Source organism: Oncorhynchus mykiss, chromosome 17 (genome assembly GCF_057628025.1).
Source record: "Oncorhynchus mykiss isolate SJ-2025 chromosome 17, ASM5762802v1, whole genome shotgun sequence".
Lineage (NCBI taxonomy): Eukaryota > Metazoa > Chordata > Actinopteri > Salmoniformes > Salmonidae > Oncorhynchus > Oncorhynchus mykiss.
Genome location: NC_143038.1, coordinates 54,251,844 through 54,272,634, shown reverse-complemented (window position 1 = coordinate 54,272,634; position 20,791 = coordinate 54,251,844). Strand labels below are relative to the sequence as shown.

At 44.9% G+C, this 20,791-nt stretch overlaps 1 protein-coding gene across 1 annotated transcript in view; it reads right to left on the bottom strand.

Annotated features, from left to right (window-relative positions):
* Positions 1 to 20,791, bottom strand: part of atxn7 (ataxin 7) — a 38,304-nt gene that overhangs the window by 3,071 nt on the left and 14,442 nt on the right. Inside the window, exons 5-12 of the mRNA XM_036950559.2 lie at positions 18,822 to 18,926; positions 5,262 to 5,511; positions 4,320 to 4,603; positions 4,025 to 4,107; positions 3,604 to 3,875; positions 3,281 to 3,479; positions 2,945 to 3,066; positions 174 to 1,182 (exon numbers count right to left, since the gene is read on the bottom strand). Of these exons, the coding sequence (XP_036806454.2) occupies positions 174 to 1,182; positions 2,945 to 3,066; positions 3,281 to 3,479; positions 3,604 to 3,875; positions 4,025 to 4,107; positions 4,320 to 4,603; positions 5,262 to 5,511; positions 18,822 to 18,926 (2,324 nt within the window). The remainder of the gene's footprint in view (positions 1 to 173; positions 1,183 to 2,944; positions 3,067 to 3,280; positions 3,480 to 3,603; positions 3,876 to 4,024; positions 4,108 to 4,319; positions 4,604 to 5,261; positions 5,512 to 18,821; positions 18,927 to 20,791) is intronic.

Below are 20,791 nucleotides of genomic sequence, written 5' to 3'. Positions count from 1 at the left end.
TTTAAATGATGAGATTTTTAGTTTGTGTTTTGTCTAACGTCAATATATGTACATATGTTGAAGCCAGATAAGTCCTAACTGCACAGTAAATTTCTCAACAGATAAAGAGATTGACTGGTTGATGATAGGAAGCGTTAGCAGCCAGTGTGTGAGGCTGTAGGGGTCCAACCCACCTGATGGATGAGGGAGTTGTTGGGGAGCCCTGGGCCTCCTGGGATTGTGCGTCCATGTTTGCCGTGGATGTTGTTGATTGCTGGAGACTTGGCCACTTTGGGCCTGCCTGGTCCACCTCCACTGTTGACGGAGCTGGCAGCGGGGGAGCCCTTGCGTTTCTTCCCCTCCAGGCGGCCGTCAGTGTGGGCATGGCTGAACCTGCTGTGGTGCTCTGAGGCCTGGTGGACAAAAGGCCCCAAGGAGAGGGTGGAGTCACTGCTGTTCATCACCACACTCATCCTTTTGATGGACTCGGCCGGGCTGCCCGAGGGGGGGCCTCTGACCCCAGGCCCCGACACCCCCGCTGGCCCCGAGGGCTCTGCCTTCAGACTGAGGGAGTTGGTCCTGGCATTGGGGCCACAGTTAAGTCCCACACTGTGGACGCCGCTGTGAGATGAGGGGACTAGTGGGGCGTGGTGGGACGTGCTCCCTGAGCTGCCACTGTTTACCGTGCAGTTCTTCTTGAAGGAGGAAGAGGTGGGGTTGGAGGAGGACTCTGAGGAGTAGGTGGTAGCGTGAGACAATGTGAGGGAGCTGTTCTTCTTCTTCTTCCCCGAGCTGAGGCTAGTGCTGCCCCCACTGGTGGAGTTGGTTATGACGGCTGTGGAGGAAGACTCCCGGGGTCTGAAGGACTTGCCGCTGGATCTGGACTTGAGCGGTCGTCCTGACGCCAGGGTGGTGACCGAGGAGTGGGCTGAAGGCATCTGGGGCGACGAAGACACTTGTCTGGCCTGTGTTGCGCTGTAGGCAGGGTGGTCGGCCGTGCCCTGGGAGGCACGAGCGTTTAAGGTGGTCCCGTACGAGAGCACAGACTTGCTGTCGTAGGACTGGGTGTAGGGGGGCGGAGGGGGCGCAGAGGGGCTGAGGAAGCCTGAGGCAGGTGTGCTACCGTGGGATGAGGACAGGGAGTTTGTGCTTGTCCTGTGGGCCGGCGCAGAAGAGGAATTCTCCAAGGCCAAAGGGATTTTCCTATAACACAAACAGGCCACAATGAACATTCCCATCAGTAACATTTACACATAGAAGAGGAGTCAGCACAGGACAGTCCTGGATAGAAACTGGAACTGCTTTACACAGAGAGAGGAGTCAGCACAGGACAGTCCTAGATAGAAACTGGAACTGCTTTACACAGAGAGAGGATTCAGCACAGGACAGTCCTGGATAGAAACTGGAACTGCTTTACACAGAGAGGAGTCAGCACAGGACAGTTCTGGATAGAAACTGGAACTGCTTTACACAGAGAGGAGTCAGCACAGGACAGTCCTAGATAGAAACTGGAACTGCTTTACACAGAGAGAGGATTCAGCACAGGACAGTCCTGGATAGAAACTGGAACTGCTTTATACATAAGAGAGGAGTCAGCACAGGACAGTCCTAGATAGGAACTGGAACTGCTTTATACATAAGAGAGGAGTCAGCACACGACAGTCCTAGATAGAAACTGGAACTGCTTTACACAGAGAGAGGATTCAGCATAGGACAGTCCTAGATAGAAACTGGAACTGCTTTACACAGAGAGAGGATTCAGCACAGGACAGTCCTAGATAGAAACTGGAACTGCTTTACACAGAGAGGAGTCAGCACAGGACAGTTCTGGATAGAAACTGGAACTGCTTTACACAGAGAGGAGTCAGCACAGGACAGTCCTAGATAGAAACTGGAACTGCTTTACACAGAGAGAGGATTCAGCACAGGACAGTCCTGGATAGAAACTGGAACTGCTTTATACATAAGAGAGGAGTCAGCACAGGACAGTCCTAGATAGGAACTGGAACTGCTTTATACATAAGAGAGGAGTCAGCACACGACAGTCCTAGATAGAAACTGGAACTGCTTTACACAGAGAGAGGATTCAGCATAGGACAGTCCTAGATAGAAACTGGAACTGCTTTACACAGAGAGAGGATTCAGCACAGGACAGTCCTAGATAGAAACTGGAACTGCTTTACACAGAGAGAGGAGTCAGCACGGGGTAGTCCTGGATAGAAACTGAAACTGCTTTACACAGAGAGGAGTCAGCACAGGACAGTTCTGGATAGAAACTGAAACTGCTTTACACAGAGAGGAGTCAGCACAGGACAGTCCTAGAGACACAGGATATAATACAAAGCAGGATCAATGTCAGCTAACTTGCCTAAATGTTCTGAAATATCTTTGAAACAAATAAAAGTTCAGCTTGAAATGGGCACGGTCTCATTGACTCAACAACCAAAAACAAATATCTAAGTTTAGCTTTCTTTATTAACCAGAAATCAATAGTTATTTATGGTTGTTCATCAAAATTAGCAGGCCAACTCATTGATCCTGCTTTATGGTATACCCCTCTGGTGTCCCAGGTCTGAATCAGTCCCTAACTAGGAAAGTATGAAAACCAGAAGTGTTCTGGCCCTCCAGGACCAGAGATAAATAGCCGAATGGTGTCCCATACAGCACTAGATCTCCCTTCACCACCCGGTGTCGTGGAAATATTCATTCAATAATATTTCTCAAATACCGGAGCCTGTGAGTTCAATTAGACTTTCTTACAAAGTGGTTCATGAACCAGCTCAGCTTTTTTACCTTGTTATAAAGTATAATTGAACTCACAGGCTCCAATATTTGAGAAATATTCTTGACTGAATATTTCCATGACACTGGCAACGCTATTGCGCCCTGCCTCAGTGATTTTGCAATAGGTTTGTGGATTAGGTAGGTATTATGGAACGCAGGTCTAATGAATGTACAGACTTACTTCCACATCTGAGTGTTGACGTGCTTGTCCATCATGGCGGTAAGAGCACATCGCATTCGATCCCAGCGCCGGTCAAACGAGTAGCAGCTTCTCCCAAATAGTCGACTTCCAAAGGTGCAGTACTGAGCAGCAAGGAGGGAAACAGTTAACACACACTGCACGGTAAAAGCTGCCACTCAATGGAGGTTGGTACTGTTTATACAGCCTGTAAAAACAGGTTGAAGACTTTTTCGTGCATCTGGCTAAGCTGTTGTTTCATTGTTTCTGTGGTGTGAATTTAAGGGCTCAATAAATGTAGAGCATATTCCTGTAAGAGTTAAATATAAAGTGACTTACAGCTGCCGGCCGTGGTTGGTAACCTGAATAGTGACAGTCCAGTTTGTCTGTGCCTTCCTCCCTTTCGTCGTTCTCCCCCTCGTCACTGGACAGGCAGGAGACCCCGTCGGGGGTGGGCGTAGAATGGTGGGGCGACTCGTGGACCAACGAGGGGTCTTCCAGGAAACCGCCACCTCCTTGAGAGATACTGCTGTTCAGTCTTAGAGCAGAGGAAACAGTGATTTACGAACACACATCAGGGATGCAGGTACTGGCTGTACCACATTGTAAAAAGTATTTGTTGGATGTTGGGTACCCAGAAAAGAGTACATGGAGTGACTCACCGTGGAAGACCAGGATTTTGAGGTTTGGGTTTGCCGAGCACCAAAGGCTTGGTGGCGGCGTCGGAAGCTCCGTTGCCTTGAGCGACCTGGTGGGCGTCGTGGTGGGGGGCGAGCCGGGAGGGGGAGGGGTGGGGGTCCCTGAGAGGGGGGATCTGCTGGGGGTGGGTGTGCTGCAGCTCCCGTTCCCGGGCTTTGCTCTTGTGCTCAGTCAACAGTGTGTCAAAGCGCTTCCTCCGGCCCAGCACTGCCCTCCGCTGGCTTAGGGAATGTGTCTGAGGGAGGAAGAAGGCCAAAGGGTATGTTAGGTCAGGATGAGCTGCACTCAGTCTGGAGGCTGCTGAAAGACCTAGGAAATGTGACAATGAATATTTCCTAACCAAACAGAACAGAGAGAAGGGGGGCAGAAGAGTGGGCTTGGTACCTTGCATGTTAGGGATCGTGTGCATGGCTTCCGAGCTGTCATATCCAGGACCCCACAGTGGATATCTGGATTAAACTCACGTTCTGATGGAAGAGAGAACAGGAGCGATCGAGCGAGAGAACAAGAAAGGAAGAGAGAGCGGTAGCAGAAAAACAGTATTCAGTGGCATTTCTGGGATAAAATCAGCAGAGATTTTACTGTTTGGCAATGACATGTCAGTACTTGGATAAATGACAGGTTCTAAATCTATTGCAGCAAACCATATTACAGACAATCCCTTATCATCTCCTCTCACCTGACAGTCTCTTGTGGAGGTGTTGTCTGTTACTGGCACTGTTGTCCTGCTTCTTGTCCAGGGCAGAGAGGGAGATGTGGCCCTTGCCATTGGGGATCTGGCCAGGGGCCAGCAAGGGAGCCTTTGGTATGGAGGGACAGTTAAGGCCTGGCTTCAGGGGTGATGAGGAGCTCACAGTGCTGCTGGAGGAGGACGATGTCGTGGCGGCCAAGGGAGCCTGCACCAGCTTGGCCCACACATCCACCTTCAGACGCATCTTCTCCACTTTGACCGCAGGGGTCAGGCTGGAAGAGAGAGATGGACAGATGGAGGAGAAAGTGAAGGATGGCAGGAGGAGGGAGTTAATTTATCTATAGCAGCAAAGCAAAGATCTCAGAGAAATCACTTCATTTCAACAGAACAGGTTTAGGTAGAGTTTGAAATGTGTTTAAATCCCCAAGTAGAAAGCCAACATGTGTTGAGTGGTTGCAAATGGAGTTTGATAAAGGATCTCTTTTTAACACTCTTTAAGGGGCTCATTCAGATAGAGGGTAGTACGGGGAGATGTCAGTCAGAGCTAGACTTCTTAGGAGCAGGGAGAGGAGGACTTGAAGAGAGAGAAGTAAACATAAAGCAGGGCTATCAGAGGCGGGGGGATGAAGTTCAACATGACAACACGTTTTTCTTGGGTTCAGCATGGGCTCCCGAGTGGCGCAGCTGTCTAAGGCACTGCATCTGCAAGAGGCGTCACTACAGTCCCTGGTTCGAATCCAGGCTGTATCACATCCGGCCGTGATTGAGAGTCCCATAGGGCGGCACACAATTGGCCCAGTGTCATCCGGGTTTGGCCGGGGTAGGCTGTCATTGTAAATAAGAACTTGTTCCTCACAGACTGCCTAGTTAAATAAAAATGAACTTAAAAAATAATAAAAGCTAATGGTTCAGCAGCTAGGCATGGCTTACATTTTGTCATTGAGCTCCCTGAAGGGAGGGAAGTGAGGTCTCTGCTGAAAGCCTGGCAGCTTCTCTTTGGCTGGTTTGAGGATTTTGGAGTTGGACAAGGCGCTGGTCCCACTGGAGGAGCGGCCCATGGCCCCTCCACTGACACCCCCGGCCCCCGCCCCAGTCCCACTGCCCCTGCTCCAAGACAGAGGGCAGGCTGACGAGGGGGCCGAGGTGGAGGGGGGCATGCTGGCCGAGCTGTGTCTTCTCTCTAGGGGTCAGGGGAAAAGCAGGTTAGGGACGAACTACAGTCCACACAGAGACATGACCAACCTGCATCGACACAGGCACATAAATCAGAAGGTAGTAACTAGTGTTCCATTTCTTCTTGAAACAGGCCTTTGGACAGGTACATTTTTCCAATAAATGTGCATGGAATCAATATGTGAATAAACAGTGGGTAAAAATGTACTAAACACAAAGTCAAAAACAGGTAGTTTTAAAAACAAAAAGACTAGAAAGCCTTGCTGATCCAGACCAATTCACCTGAAATAAAAATACGGGTCATGAGCTTGATTTCCTGTCTGAAACAGAATGGAACGGTTAGGCTTAAAATAACTGATACAAGAAAATACTAATACCAGAAGACAAAAATACAACTAGGAAAAAACAAGAGCTGCTGAACAGGACAAAAGGGAATATCTGCATTGCAGTATTTAGCCTAAACAGTTATTTCTAATGTTATTGAGCACTCACTCCACAAACTAACACAATCTGAACAAGCACACTACATGACAATTGAAAGTAAAACAGACAAAGAGAAAATGAAAGTTATACAGCAAGAGCAGAAGAAAGCATGTGAGAGAATGCGAGAGGTTTCGCTCTTCATGCCGAAGCAACTGAAGGCCGTTCCAGTCCTGAGGGTTAATCTGACCATTTTACAGCCAGATAAGACACTGACTGCACTACCTCCTCCCAACCAGCAGAGCAGCACAACAAACATGTTTCATCTTCTATCCATGGAGAAAAGTGTGTCAGAAAGAAGAGACATAAGCCTACAGACATAGACAGAAACAGAAAATCAGTGAATGAGAGGGCAGATAACAAGAGAATGGAGCGAGAGGATGAGAGCGATAGATAGAGCAGATCAGAGCAGGATTAGTGGGAAATAGTCTGCCTGGCTGGCTCGTGGTGGCGTGGCGAGTTAAAACGAAACTCCAACTAACCTTCTGCTAAGCCCATGCAGGTCTGGGCTGCATGCCGAGGCTGTCTCAGTGGGAGAGCAGCAGTAGAGCAGGACAGAATGCACAGCTGCCACTCCCAGCTCCACACCACCCCAGTTAACTAACAGAGCAACAGCTCCAGGCCGTTCTTCTCCCTCCCTGAGCCAAGCTGGAGCTTCACACCTCTTCCATCCTCCTACCCATGACCCACTGCCTTCATGCTAACAGGATAGCACCCAACAGCCTCTCGCCAACCTCCCCCAACCCATAGCTGCCACTCAGTCAAAGCCAGACGTCGCTGCATAACCCGCACAAGCGCGAACAGGCTTCCCCAGCATGACGTTCCCACAACGCCTGCCAAATGCTGAGAGCCAGCCAGCCAGCGAGAGGTCCTGGCAGACCAATAGAACAGGAAAACAGAGACCGAGGAGAGGAGCAGCATTGCGGTCTATTCTCACACAGGCAAATAACAGTAGTCTCTCTAGAGGGCCGGGGAATCCCTGACGATGGAGGAGACAGGCTTGCTGGGGTACATTTTGGAAAGTGGGCCACAGCATAGGCCTACAGCACTCAGTGTAGGCTACACATAAAGCAGCTAGGGCCAATCAAAATTATTTACATGGTCCTGTCAACAGTACAGGCCTGCCCTCCTCAGAGCATACTATAGCTCTGCTTGTGCTGATCCCAGATCTGTAGTCTCACAGTCACTGCTGAGTACTCACATATAGCTGTGAGGAGAGGGTCTTTGTTCAGTGACCGGATTAATAAATGGATGAATAAGAGGAGCGGAGCTGCCTGCCTAGTGCCTGTTTAAACTCCAGAGTGTCACTCCTGCCCACAGCGCCAGGCTAGCTGCTCCCTGTACTATACCTAGGGGCCCCACTGTTCAAACACAGCATATGGATGAGCTTCAAGCAATACAGGAGAATGAGGTGAGACAGTATAGATGGGAGAATCACAGTGCATTGACCTTCAGCAGACTCTCTCAGCTAATGGCCTTCCTACCAGCAGCAACACTGTGGCTTCATGGAGTGAAAGTCATGTAAAACTACACAGACTACATCCAGGGCAGAAAGGGAGGGTCCCTACACAGACCACATCCAGGGCAGAAAAAGGAGGGTCCCTACACAGACCACATCCAGGGCAGAAAAGGGAGGGTCCCTACACAGACCACATCCAGGGCAGAAAGGGAGGGTCCCTCTGTGGTACCTTGCAGAGATGCGCTCATTATTTTAATAGAAATTCACTAGTGTTTCACTGACCAGACAAGTTCAGTCAGCTTCAGATAGAAACAGTTGAGTCCTGCATTAACACACGGTACACTGGAAAACCAATGAATGAACAGGCCTATTATGGAACTTCATAATGCCGAGCCTATCAAATCACAGAGATTATGCAGATGAGACTGACAGGCAGTCTGTGGTACCAGCGTGTGAGCGATCTGAATCAACATTATTGCACAACATTTAAGTAGAAAGTCCTGTTAATGAACTACACTGTAGTAGTCAGGTGCAACCACACCAGCACTAGGTTAACCTCAATTTATGTGGAAAGTACAAACTTCTGTATTTGCTCCTCTATTCACATTTGCTATTAGTCGATGATTGCTGTGACTCTTGCCACAGGACCAATGAGTGTCACCAATGACACTTGTCTCCCTCTTGTGGTCAATCCTGATCACTGTATTAACAGCAATAATCAGATGAAATATTACAGGCTTAGCTGTTTGTTTCTTTCTCAAAGGAAATGTTGAATAAACACTGCATTGTAAAGAGAGAGTAGTGATTCCACTGAAACCCATGGCCTTGACTGGTCAATTTAAATAGTATGGATCCCAATGTCCACACTAACATATATCTCATTTTATTTGACACATGCACTGAATACAACAGGTGTAGTAAACCTTACAGTGAATTCTTACAAGCCCTTAACCAACATTGCAGTTTAGAAAAATAAGTTTAAAAAAAAAGAATAAAAACATTAAAAATGCAAATAAATAATTCAAGAGCAGCAGTAAAATAACAATAGCGAGGCTATACAGGGGCTACCGGTACAGAGTCAATGTGAAGGGGGCACAGGTTGGTTGAGGTAATTTAGGAAATATGTACACGTAGGTAGAGTTAAAGTGACTATGCATAGATAATAAACAGGCAACGCAAATAGTCAGATGGGTAACCATTTGATTATTTGTTCAGGAGTCTCATGGCTTGGGGGTAGAAGCCTTTTTGTACCTAGACTAAGCTCTCCGGTTCCGCTTGCCATCCATGTGGTAGCAGAGAACAGTCTATGACTAGGGTGGCTGGATGACAGGACACTTAGCCCCAGGGATGTACTGGGCCGAACGCACTACCCTCTGTAGAGCCTTGCGGTCGGAGGCCGAGCAGTTGCCATACCAGGCAGTGATGCACTCAATGGCGTAGCTGTAGAACTTTGAGGACCCATGCCAAACCTTTGCAGTCTCCTGAGGAGAAATAGGCTTTGTCAGGCCCTCGTCACGACTGTCTTGGTGTGTTTGGACATGATAGTTTGTTGGTGATGTGGACACCAAGGAACTTGGTGCTCTCAACCTGCTCCACTACAGCCCCGTCGTTGAGAATGGGGGCGTGCTCATTCCTCCTCTCCCTGTAGTCCACAATCATCTTCCTTTGTCTTGACCATGTTGAGGGAGAGGTTGTTATCCTGGTACCACATGGCCAGGTCTCTGACCTCCTCCTTATAGGCGATCACATCGTTGTCGGTGATCAGGCTTACCACTGTTGTGTCATCGGCAAACTTAATGATGGTGGAGTCATTCAGTCATAAGTGAACTGGGAGTACAGGAAGGGCCCCTGTGTTGTGGATCAGCGTGGCTGATGTGTTGTTATCTACCCTTACCACCTGGGGGCGACCCGTCAGGAAGTCCAGGGTCCAGGTGCAGAGGGAGGTGTTTAGTCCCAGGGTCCTTAGCTTAGTGATGAGCTTTGAGGGCACTATGGTGTTATTGTGTGAAGTAATGTGTGCATTAGTGTTGTCACGATACCATCATTTTACTAACTATACCAGGCCAAGCATCATGACACCAAGTAATATTGGTGATATTGGTGTCAACAAAACAAAAAGGAGATGATTGTGGACTTCAGGAAATAGCAGAGGGAGCACGCCCCTGTCCACATCGACTGGACAGTAGTGGAGAGGGTAGTAAGTTAAGTTCCTCGGCGTACACATCACGGACAAACTGAATTGGTCCACCCACACAGACAGCGTGGTGAAGAAGGCGCAGCAGCGCCTCAACCTCAGGAGGCTGAAGAAATTTGGCTTGTCACCAAAAGCACTCACAAACTTCTACAGATGCACAATGGAGAGCATCCTGTCGGGCTGTAACGCCGCCTGGTACGGCAACTGCTCCGCCCACAACCGTAAGGCTGTGCAGAGGGTAGTGAGGTCAGCACAACGCATCACCGGGGACAAACTACCTGCCCTCCAGGACACCTACACCACCCGATGTCACAGGAAGGCCATAAAGATCATCAAGGACAACAATCACCCGAGCCACTGCCTGTTCACCCTGCTATCATCCAGAAGGCGAGGTCAGTACAGGTGCATCAAAGCAGGGACCGAGAGACTGAAAAACAGCTTATCTCAAGGCCATCAGACTGTTAAACAGCCACCACTAACATTGAGTGGCTGCTGCCAACAGCTCCAGCCACTTTAATAATGGAAATTGATGTAAAAAATGTATCACTAACCACTTTAAACAATGCCACTTAATATAATGTTAACATACCCTACATTACTCATCTCATACGTATATACTGTAATCGATACCATCTACTGCATCTTGCCAATGCCGTTCTGTACCATCACGCATTCATTTTTTTTATGTACATATTCTTTATCCCTTTACACTTGTGTGTATAAGGTAGTAGTTGTGGAATTGTTAGGTTAGATTACTCGTTGGTTATTACTGCATTGTCAGAACTAGAAGCACAAGCAGTTCGCTACACTCGCATTAACATCTGCTAACCATGTTCATGTGACAAATCAAATTTGATTAGATTTTTATTGCAATACCACAGTGTAAATTTTTTTGGGGTGGCCTAATTAACTGTTGACCCCGACGCTTGTTGTAGTTTTTTCTAAATGTTATGCGCATGTGCTAAAACCTGTCACTGATATTCACACTTCTACTCAATACAACAAATTGCATTTAACTTCACACTGTACAGTTGTGGCCAAAAGTTGAGAATGACAAATATACATTTTCACAAAGTCTGCTGCCTCAGTTTGTATGATGGCAATTTGCATATACTCCAGAATGTTATGAAGAGTGATCAGATGAATTGCAATTAATTGCAAAGTCCCTCTTTGCCATGCAAATGGCATTTCCACTGCATTTCAGCCCTGCCACAAAAGGACCAGCTGACATGTCAGTGATTCTCTCGTTAACTCAGGTGTGAGTGTTGACGAGGACAAGGCTGGAGATCACTCTGTCATGTTGATTGAGTTCAAATAACAGACTGGAAGCTTCAAAAGGAGGGTGGTGCTTGAAATCATTGTTCATCCTTTACCATTGGCTCATTAAATCCCATTCTCCCCTGTAACTATTCCCCTGGTCTTTGCTGCAAATGAGAACGTGTTCAGTCAACTTACTTGGTAAAATAACAGATAAATAAATCTACTGTCTCTACTAAATCCTCTGTCAACCATGGTTTTCTGCAAGGAAACACGTGCAGTCATCATTGCTTTGCACAGAAAGGGCATCACAGGTAAGGATATTGCTGCCAGTAAGATTGCACCTAAATCAACCATTTATCGGATCATCAAGAACTTCAAGGAGAGCGGTTCAATTGTTGTGAAGAAGGCTTCAGCATGCCCAAGAAAATCCAGCAAGCGCCAGGACCGTCTCCTAAAGTTGATTCAGCTGCGGGATCGGGGCACCACCAGTACAGAGCTTGCTCAGGAATGGCAGCAGGCAGGTGTGAGTGCATCTGCAAGCACTGTGAGGCAAAGACTTTGAGGGCCTGGTGTCCAGAAGAGCAGCAAAGAAGCCACTTCTCTCCAGGAAAAACATCAGGGACATGCGGCTATTCTGCAAAAGGTACAGGGATTGGACTGCTGAGGACTGGGGTAAAGTCATTTTCTCTGATGAATCCCCTTTCCGATTGTTTGGGGCATCCGGAAAAAAGCTTGCCTTGAGAAGACAAGGTGAGCGCTACCATCAGTCCTGTGTCATGCCAACAGTAAAGCATACCGAGACCATTCATGTGTGGGGTTGCTTCTCAGCCAAGGAGGTGGACTCACTCACAATTTTTCCCAAGAACACAGCCGTGAATCAAGAATGGTACCAACACATCCTCCAAGAACTTCTCCCAACCATCCAGGAACAGTTTGGCGATAGACAATGCCTTTTCCAGCATGATGGAGCACCTTGCCATAAGGTAAAAGTGATAACTAAGTGGCTTGGGGAACAAGACATCGATATTTTGGGTCCATGGCCAAGAAACTCCCCAGACCTTAATCACATTGAAAACTTGGTCAATCATCAAGAGGCGGGTGGGACAAACAAAAACCCACAAATTCTGACAAACTCCAAGCATTGATTATGCAAGAATGGGCTGCCATCAGTCAGGATGTGGCCCAGAAGTTAATTGACAGCATGCCAGGGCGGATTGCAGAGGTCTTGAAAAAGAACGGTCAACACTGAAAATATTGACTCTTTGCATCAACCTCATGTAATTGTCAATAAAAGCCTTTGACACTTATGAAATGCTTGTAATTATACTTCAGTATTTCATAGTAACATCTGACAAAAATATCTAAAGACACTGAAGCAGCAGACTGTGGAAATTAATATTTGTGCCATTCAATACTTTTGGCCACAACTGTATAATAGAACGTGGCATAAAATGGCAACTTTGCTCATATTTGCAAAGGCCTAGCTGTGATTTGGCTAGAGGAATGGGAGGAAGGAATATACATGCATAATGATCTGCATGTCATTGTGGCAGTAAAGGGAAAACAGGATGAAAGCTCTGCAGTTAACACACAGACCAAACACATGCACGCTGCCCCCAAATGTAAAAACGTTAGGCACCAAACAGAATGTAAAGAAAACCAGAAAGTAGTGATGCACCGATGACATTTTTGGCCGATAAGGATATCCTATATTTTCCTTGCCAAAAAAAACAACAAACAATACCGATAACTTATGTTTAAAATTTTGCGGCCTTTTAAGCATTCTGATACAATTAAATAGTTAACACACACACAGCATTCTAAGGCACTGCATCTCAGTGCAAGAGGAGTCACTACAGTCCCAGGTTCGAATCCAGGATGTATCACATCCGGCCGTAATTGGGAGTCCCATAGGGCGGGGCACAATTGGCCCAGTGTCGTCCGGGTTTGGCGTCATTATAAATAAGAATTTGTTCTTAACTGACTTGCCTAGTTAAATAATGGTTACACACACACACACAAAAAAAGTTTTTTTTGGGGGGGGCAATTACATGTGTCCCCATTACCAGTAAAACAAATCAAAACCTATTTCTTACTTGCTGTGCTGTTTCATGGGTTCATTTGTTCAGTCAATTCTCAACAGTGAAGTTTCAGCTCAGTCTGTGGCGCCTCTTCGTCACGGTGTCCGTTTCCATCTTGTCCAGCTGTGTATGTAACATTTCACGTAAACCTTGTTTGTCTGCATCGAAGTAGCGGTCCTTGTACATAGTATCAAGCACGGTGGCAACACAGTGAAGAGAGAACACCACCGAATCAATTTGTTGAGCAGGTGTTTCAATGCCATGACAGAGGTATCACGTCTGCTGCAGGCTAAGTTGATGAGCTTATTTCTCGAGTCGAGTTGTTCGAATGGAGCTAGCTAGTATGTTCATATTTCCAAGTTTCAAACATGTTCTCAAACAAATGCCATTGAAATGGCAGCAGCGGTATGACAACCAGCACATTCATAAGCATGCAATATAACCTTCCTCAGTACGAAATCCTCGACAATCCACTGTGCTGTCAGACTCAGCATGCTCATGGGGTTGATATCGGTGGTCCAATTGTCAGTCTTGAAGCTAATAGCAGTGACGCAATGTTTAAATATTTTTTTTTAGCAGTGACTTGATTACTGTGCAACTCCGGTAGGGCAACATCTGAAAAATAGCGCACTTGGCAGTGTACCAGTGCTCAACCAGTCAGTGAAAGCCAACATCACCCACGACAGAGAACTGTTGATTGTCAAGGGCAATAAAGTCCATTATCTTGGCGTTAATGGACTTTGCTATGGAGTTGTCTCACTGAAATGTTCTTACTCTTTCAAATGACTGCTGGACTTGTTGACTGCTCGATCCACACAGCAGACATTGTGGGCTAGGTTAGGAATGCTGTGTTGCACGTGTAGCGCTAAATTTTAAAGTGCCGCCATTACGTCATGTAACTATGCACATCAGCTTTGACATCAGTTTTGCCAATCAGTGTTAACTAGACATTGGGCCGATGCCGATGTTAGCATTTTTAGATATACACTGAACAAAAATATAAACATGTAAAGTGTTGGTCCCATTTTCATGAACTGAAATAAAAGATCCCAGAAATGTTCCATATGCAAAGAAAGCAAAGTCCTCTCAAATTTTGTGCACACATTTGTTTACATCCCTTTTAGTGAGCATTTCTCCTCTGCCAAGATAATCCGTCCACCTGACAGCTGTGGCATAGCAAGCTAATTTAACAGCTTGATCATTACACAGGTGGACCTTGTGCTGGGGACAATAAAAGGTCACTAAAATGTGTTGTCACACAGCACAATGCCACAGACTTCGTGTTTTGAAGGAGTGTGCAATTGGCATGCTGACTGCAGGAATGTCCATGAGAGCTTTTGCCAGAGAATTTAATTTCTCTACCATAAGCCATCTCCAACATCATTTTAGAGAAGTATGTCCAACTGGTCTTACAACCGCAGAACACGTGTATGGTGTCGTGTGGGTGAGAGGTTTGCTGATGTCAAATTTGTCAACAAAGTGCCCCATGGTGGCGATGTGGTTATGGTATGGGCAGGCATAAACTACGGACAATGAACACAATTACATTTTATTGATGGTAATTTGAATGCACAGAAACACCACGACGAGACCCTGAGGTCCATTTTTTAAGGCATCTGTGACCAGATGTGCATCTGTATTCCCAGTCATGGGAAATCCATAGGTTAGTGCCTAATGAATTTATTTCAATTGACTGATTTCCATATGAACTGGAACTCAGTAAAATCTTTTAAATTGTTGCATGTTGGGTTTATATTTTTGTTCAGTATAGTTTAGGCTTACATTAGGCCTATATAAATGATACCTTTGAAGCACATCTCATGACAAGCAGACCCTTTTCCTTTCTACTGTGCCAATCAAATTAGCCGAGAATTACTGTCAAGTTACTAGGTTACTAGCTAGGTAACATGACTTCACAACATTGTTTGTCATCAAACCAATTATTAGTGGCCCAGGGTTAGTTTAAAACAGCAAGTGGCATAGTGTTTGAAATTTTATCAACAATTTTTTTCCCCGTTTGAGCTAGAGACAAGTTGTTTTCTTTGCTGTAAAGTTGCAAGCATGCCTGTCGCGAAGCTGTTTTTCCTCTTTAGCACTGCTGGGTGACATCGAACTTGCAAAGCCTACTTCAACTGCCTTGTGCAGGTGAGTGATGGCTGGAAGGGGATGCGCCTGGCGGGTTAGCGCTGCCACACATCAGCGGGTTAGCGCTGCCACACATCAGCGGGTTAGCGCTGCCACACATCAGCAAGTTAGCGCTGCCACACATGATATGCGCATGAAAGTGAAGTGGACAGTATTGGACCAGCGCAAAAAAGAGACTAGTTTCTGTTTCTTACATTTTTTATTATTACATTTATAAGCCAAACTGAATTTATAGAAATGTTATAATATGTGCTAGCCAGTGGGTTCTTTAGATTGCTATGGCCAAAAAAATGTGATAGTATAATATGAAACGGTACTATACAGTATTCAAAAATGTTGGTATCATAAGTATCATGACATTTTGGTACCGTGACATATCAGTATACAGCGCAACACTAATGTGGAACTTAAGTGACCAGCCCAGAGTAGAAATTGAAGGAAGTGCCATTTTTTTTCAGACACCTAAAGGAAGAGAATACAGGCCAGAGGCTCACCTGGTTTACACTATAAAACTGGAGATATCAAATCTAATTTTATTTGCCACATGTGCCGAATACAACAGGTGTAGTAGACCTTACAGTGAAATGCTTACTTACGAGCCCCTAACCAACAATGCAGTTAAAGAAGAAAATAAATAAAAGTACCAAATAATTAAACAGCAGCAGTAAAATAACAATAACGAGACTATATACAGGGGGTACCGGTACAGAGTCAATGTGTGGGGGCACCGGTTAGTTCAGGTAATATGTACATTTAGGTAGAGTTATTAAAGTGACTATGCACAGATAATAACAGAGTAACAGCAGCGTAAAGGGGTGCAAATAGTCTGAGTAGCCATTTGATTAGATGTTCAGGAGTCTCATGGCTTGGGGGTAGAAGTTGTTTAGAAGCCTCTTGGGACCTAGACTTGGCGTTCAGGTACTGCTTGCCATGCAGTAGCAGAGAGAACAGTCTACGACTAGGGTGGCTGGAGTCTGACAAAATCTTAGGGCCTTCCTTTGACACCGCCTGGTATAGAGGTCCTGGATGGCAGGACCTCTATACCAGGTAGATCAAGTGAATATTCCAATTAAAGTTTAAAAAGCAAATTGCTTGCATGACATTTTACAAACTAATTTGCTCTAAAGACTGAAAGATCCATACTAAAGCTACTAAAAGCACGCCATTCACACCGTTCCTCTGCGTGAAGACATTGACATGTCCAACATAAAGTGCCTTCAGAAAGTATTCCCACCCCTTGACTTTTTCCACATTTTGCTGTGGTATAGTTTGAACTTAAAATTGAGATTTGCTGGGCACTGGCCTACACACAAAAAAACAATGTCAACGTGGAACTAGGTTTTTTGATTAAAATTAAAAACGAAAAGCTGAAATGTCTTGAGTTAATAAGTATTCAACCCCTTTATGGCGAGCCTAAATAAGTTCAGGAGTAGGAATTGGCTTAACAGGTCACATAATAAGTGGCATGGACTCTCACTGTGTGCAATAGTGCTTTAGTGATTTTTTAGATGGCTACCTTATCTCTTTACCCCACACATTCAATTCTCTGTCCCTCAGTCAAGAAGTGAATTTCAAGCAAAGATTCAACCACAAAGACCAAGGAGGTTTTCCAATGCCTCGCAAAGAAAAGCACCTATTGGTAAGATGGGTAAAAAAACACACAAAAAAAACAGCATGATTAAGATATTAATTACTCTTTGGCTGGAGTATCAATACACTCAGTCACTACAAAGATACAGGAATCTTTCCTAACTCAGTTGCCGGAGAGGAAGGAAACTGCTCAGGGATTTCACCATGAGAACAGTGGTGACTAAAACAGTCAGAGTTATATGGCTGTGATAGGAGAAAACTGAGGAAGGATCAACAACATTGTAGTTACTGCACAATACTAATCTAATTGACAGATTGAAAACAAGGAAGCCTGTACAGAATAAAAATATCCCAAAACATGCATAGTTTTCAACAAGGCCCTAAAGTAATACTGCATAAAAATGTGGCAAAGCAATCAACTTTGTGTCCTGAATACAAAGCATTGTGTTTGGGGCAAATCCAATACAACACCTTACGAAGTACCACTCTTCATATTTTTAAGCATAGTGTTGGCTGCATCATGTTATGGGTATTCTTGTAATCGTCAAGGGCTGGGGAGTTTAAAGGTTTAAAAAAAAAAAAAAAAAAAAAAAATTTAAAAAATGAATGGAGCTCAGCACCGGCAGAATCATAGAGGAAAACCTGGTTCAGTCTGCTTTCCACAAGATACTGGGAGATTAATTCACCTTTCATAAGGACAATATTCTAAAATACAAGGCCAAATCTACACTGGAGTTGATAACCAAGAAGACAGTGAATGTTTGAGTGGCCGAGTTACAGTTTTTACTTAAATCTACGATAAAACCTGAAAATTGTTGTCTAGCAATGATCTACAACCAATTTGACAGAGCTTGAAGAATTTTGAAAATAATAAAATGGGCAAATGTTTCACAATCCAGGAGTGGAAAGCTTAGAGATTTACCCAGAAAGACTCACAGCTGTAATCTCTGCCAAAGGAGCTTCTACAAAGTATTGACTCTGGGGTGTGAACTTATGTAAATAAGATATTTCTGTAGATCATTTTCAATAAATTAGAAAAACATGTTGTTTTCACGGAGTATTGTGTGTAGATGGGTGAGAAAATACATCTATTTAATCCATTTTGAATTCAGGCAAGGGGTATGAATACTTTCTGAAGGCACTGTATGCGTTATTAAACACATGGAAATTCTTCAAGAATTACACAAGATAGTGTTATCTGTCAGTTTAGACTAGGCCATTTCACAAAAAAAGTAATCTTTCAATGAAACAGCTCAATGAACAGATAATACCTTGCTCTTCTTTACTAGAGGTGTCAATGATAACTGTAGGGGAAGGTAGGACTATACATTTTACAGACTAAAATCTATTTTAAAAGGTCTCCAAACTTTAACCTAAAGCACCTATCATGGAGACAAATTAGCCAGAGAGGGAGAGAGAGTTTACACCACATTATCTAACCCTCTGCCTCACAGGTGCTCACTGTGTCTGTGGAGAGAGCAGTTCACTTAATAATTGCACTGCAGCACATGGGTGTATGTGTGCGTGTGAGACCACAGAGGGTTCACCAAGCTGGATTTAACGAGATACACAGCAAAGCGATCTCTTGATTCTAAAATCCATAATTCATCAATTCTTCCCGGCCAAAAAGCCAGTTTAAGAACTCACACAGCGGAGGGGGAAAAAATATATACTCCTTTACTCTTTGTAGTACTTTTAAGACCTCTTCAGACATCTCAGGGACAGCTTAACATGCTAAAACAATACATTTGACTTCACTCACAGAGGCGTGGACTCGGAGGAGCACATCAAATATTAACAGGAGAATTGTAAACAAGTCTTATACGGTGGAAATCAAAAGCCTGAGCGCTCCTTTCTCATGTTACGTTATAGAGAGTGGAGAGGTGAATGGGAGGGGTGCTTTAATCCTTTTGAATGGGATAGTGTCTGAACATGCATGCACACGCACTCTATAGTTGTGTCATCCTGACAGAGATTAGTGCCGAGCAGGTTTCCCCAATGCACAAATCTAGAATATGCTCTCCCTGCCCAAACCCTTCAGAAGAGCTATAAAACAAAAAGCTATTAAACCCGACCCTGGATCAGCGGTTTGTGTGTGTGAGACTTACCGTAGTGTGCTTGGAAGGCCTGGGGCTTCACCACCTGACTGCAGTGGCTGCACATCACCAGGTAGAAGTCATCCTGTGCTGGACACTGGCCAAATATGGGCATGTCTGTGGTTCCATGGAGGGGGGGGACACAGATGAACAGGATAAAGACAACCAGTATCTATTGTAAACTGTAGGGAGGTAGACACAGGAAGTTTCTGAATGAAACATTTTGAAACCATGTAGTGTTATGGACAGAGGGAGATAAAGGCTAGGCAACTAAGCATTCAATACTCTAGGATAATTATGGTTAATACAGGTGTGAGAATCATTCCAGACAAAAACTGATTGTGTGTGTAATCTATACAAGTGTACAAAGAGGGTACCAGCCCAATTTCACAGTACAGGAAACAACCTAGTGATAAGAACAAGATGACCGAGTCAGCACTCCAAAGGTTAACTGCTGCAGAAACACACTGACAGGCTACCCACACGCTACACACCTAAGGGGTGAAGCAGGCAGGATAAATACAGCCAGTGGCAGAGCCTGTGAATGATCTGTGACTTCAAATAAACCAGAGAGGATGGAGAGCAAATGAGGCACAGACTGTCACTTGGGCCGTACCTGCAAATATTCAAATAAACTAAATCATCCAGGCAAAAAAAGAACACCTTCATTCACAGGAATGCATATGGCATATTATTATCTTATGTGACCAGAAAACTGCAATCCACTGTTAAAGTTAAAATGTTCAACCTCGGTCAGTTGTTGCGTTAGTTAAATGCTTAACAGAGGTAATTGGTTGGTTGGTGGATTCATTCATGTGCTCAACACCACCAGTCACAAATCAAATTTTATTTGCCACATGTGCCGAATCCAACAGGTGTAGTAGACCTTAGTGAAATGCTTACTAACGAGCCCCTAACCAACAATGCAGTTAAAAAAATATATATGGATAAGAAAAATAAAAGTAATAAGTAATTAAAGAGCAACAGTAAAATAACAATAACGAGACTATTAACAAGGGGGTACCGGTACAGAGTCAATGTGCGGGGGCACAGGTTAGTTTAGGTAATATGTACATGTAAGTAAAGTTATTAAAGTGACTATGCATAGATGAGAGAGTAGCAGTGGTGTAAATAAATAAAACAAATAATTTAAAAGGTAAAACTATGCAAATAGTTTGGGTAGCCGTTTGATTAGCTGTTCAGGAGTCTTCTTGCTTGGGGGTAGAAGCTGTTAAGGCCTTTGGACCTAGACTTGGCGCTCCGGTACCGCTTGCAGTGCGGTAGCATAGAGAACAGTCTTATGACTAGGGTGGCTGGAGTCTTTGGCAATCCCTCCAACACCTCATGGTCCTTCTATTCCCTTTCTCGCTCTCTAGGTGGCTGGAGTCTGACAATCATTAGGGCCTTTCTCTGACCACAAATATTGTTGTATGGTGGTATTATACACTTTTTTTCTTGTAGATATGTTGTGGTGTAATAATGTTATATGATCTACTGTTTTATCTTTTGTTGTATGTGTGATGTAAGTGCCTTAATGTGTTTGGACCCCAGGAGGAGTAGCTGCTGCCAAGGGGGATCCATAATTAACACAAATACAAGACTCGCTCCTTTTTTGGTGAAAGCGCCATCATGGAAATCAGAGTGGCACACTGGGAGACAAGGAGAGCTCAACATTTACCCTCACAAGGAGAACAACAAAGAGCTAATGAAGGGGCTAATTAAGAGATCACCCAGAGTGCCCGCCCACACGCCTTAGCAGACAAGGCCCTCCAACACACGGCTGAGGACACTTGAAATGTCACCAACGTTTCCGAGGCTCTGGCTATTCAAGTCCACACAAAAGCCTACCTGTGCTCTTAGAAAAGTAATGTGCTGCTGTGTATGGGGGAATTAACAAGCTGACCTGTACTAAACACAGGGTTAGTGACTGGTCTAACTGGTCTCTTAAATGAGCACCATCTGACTCACCAGTCCACTCTGCA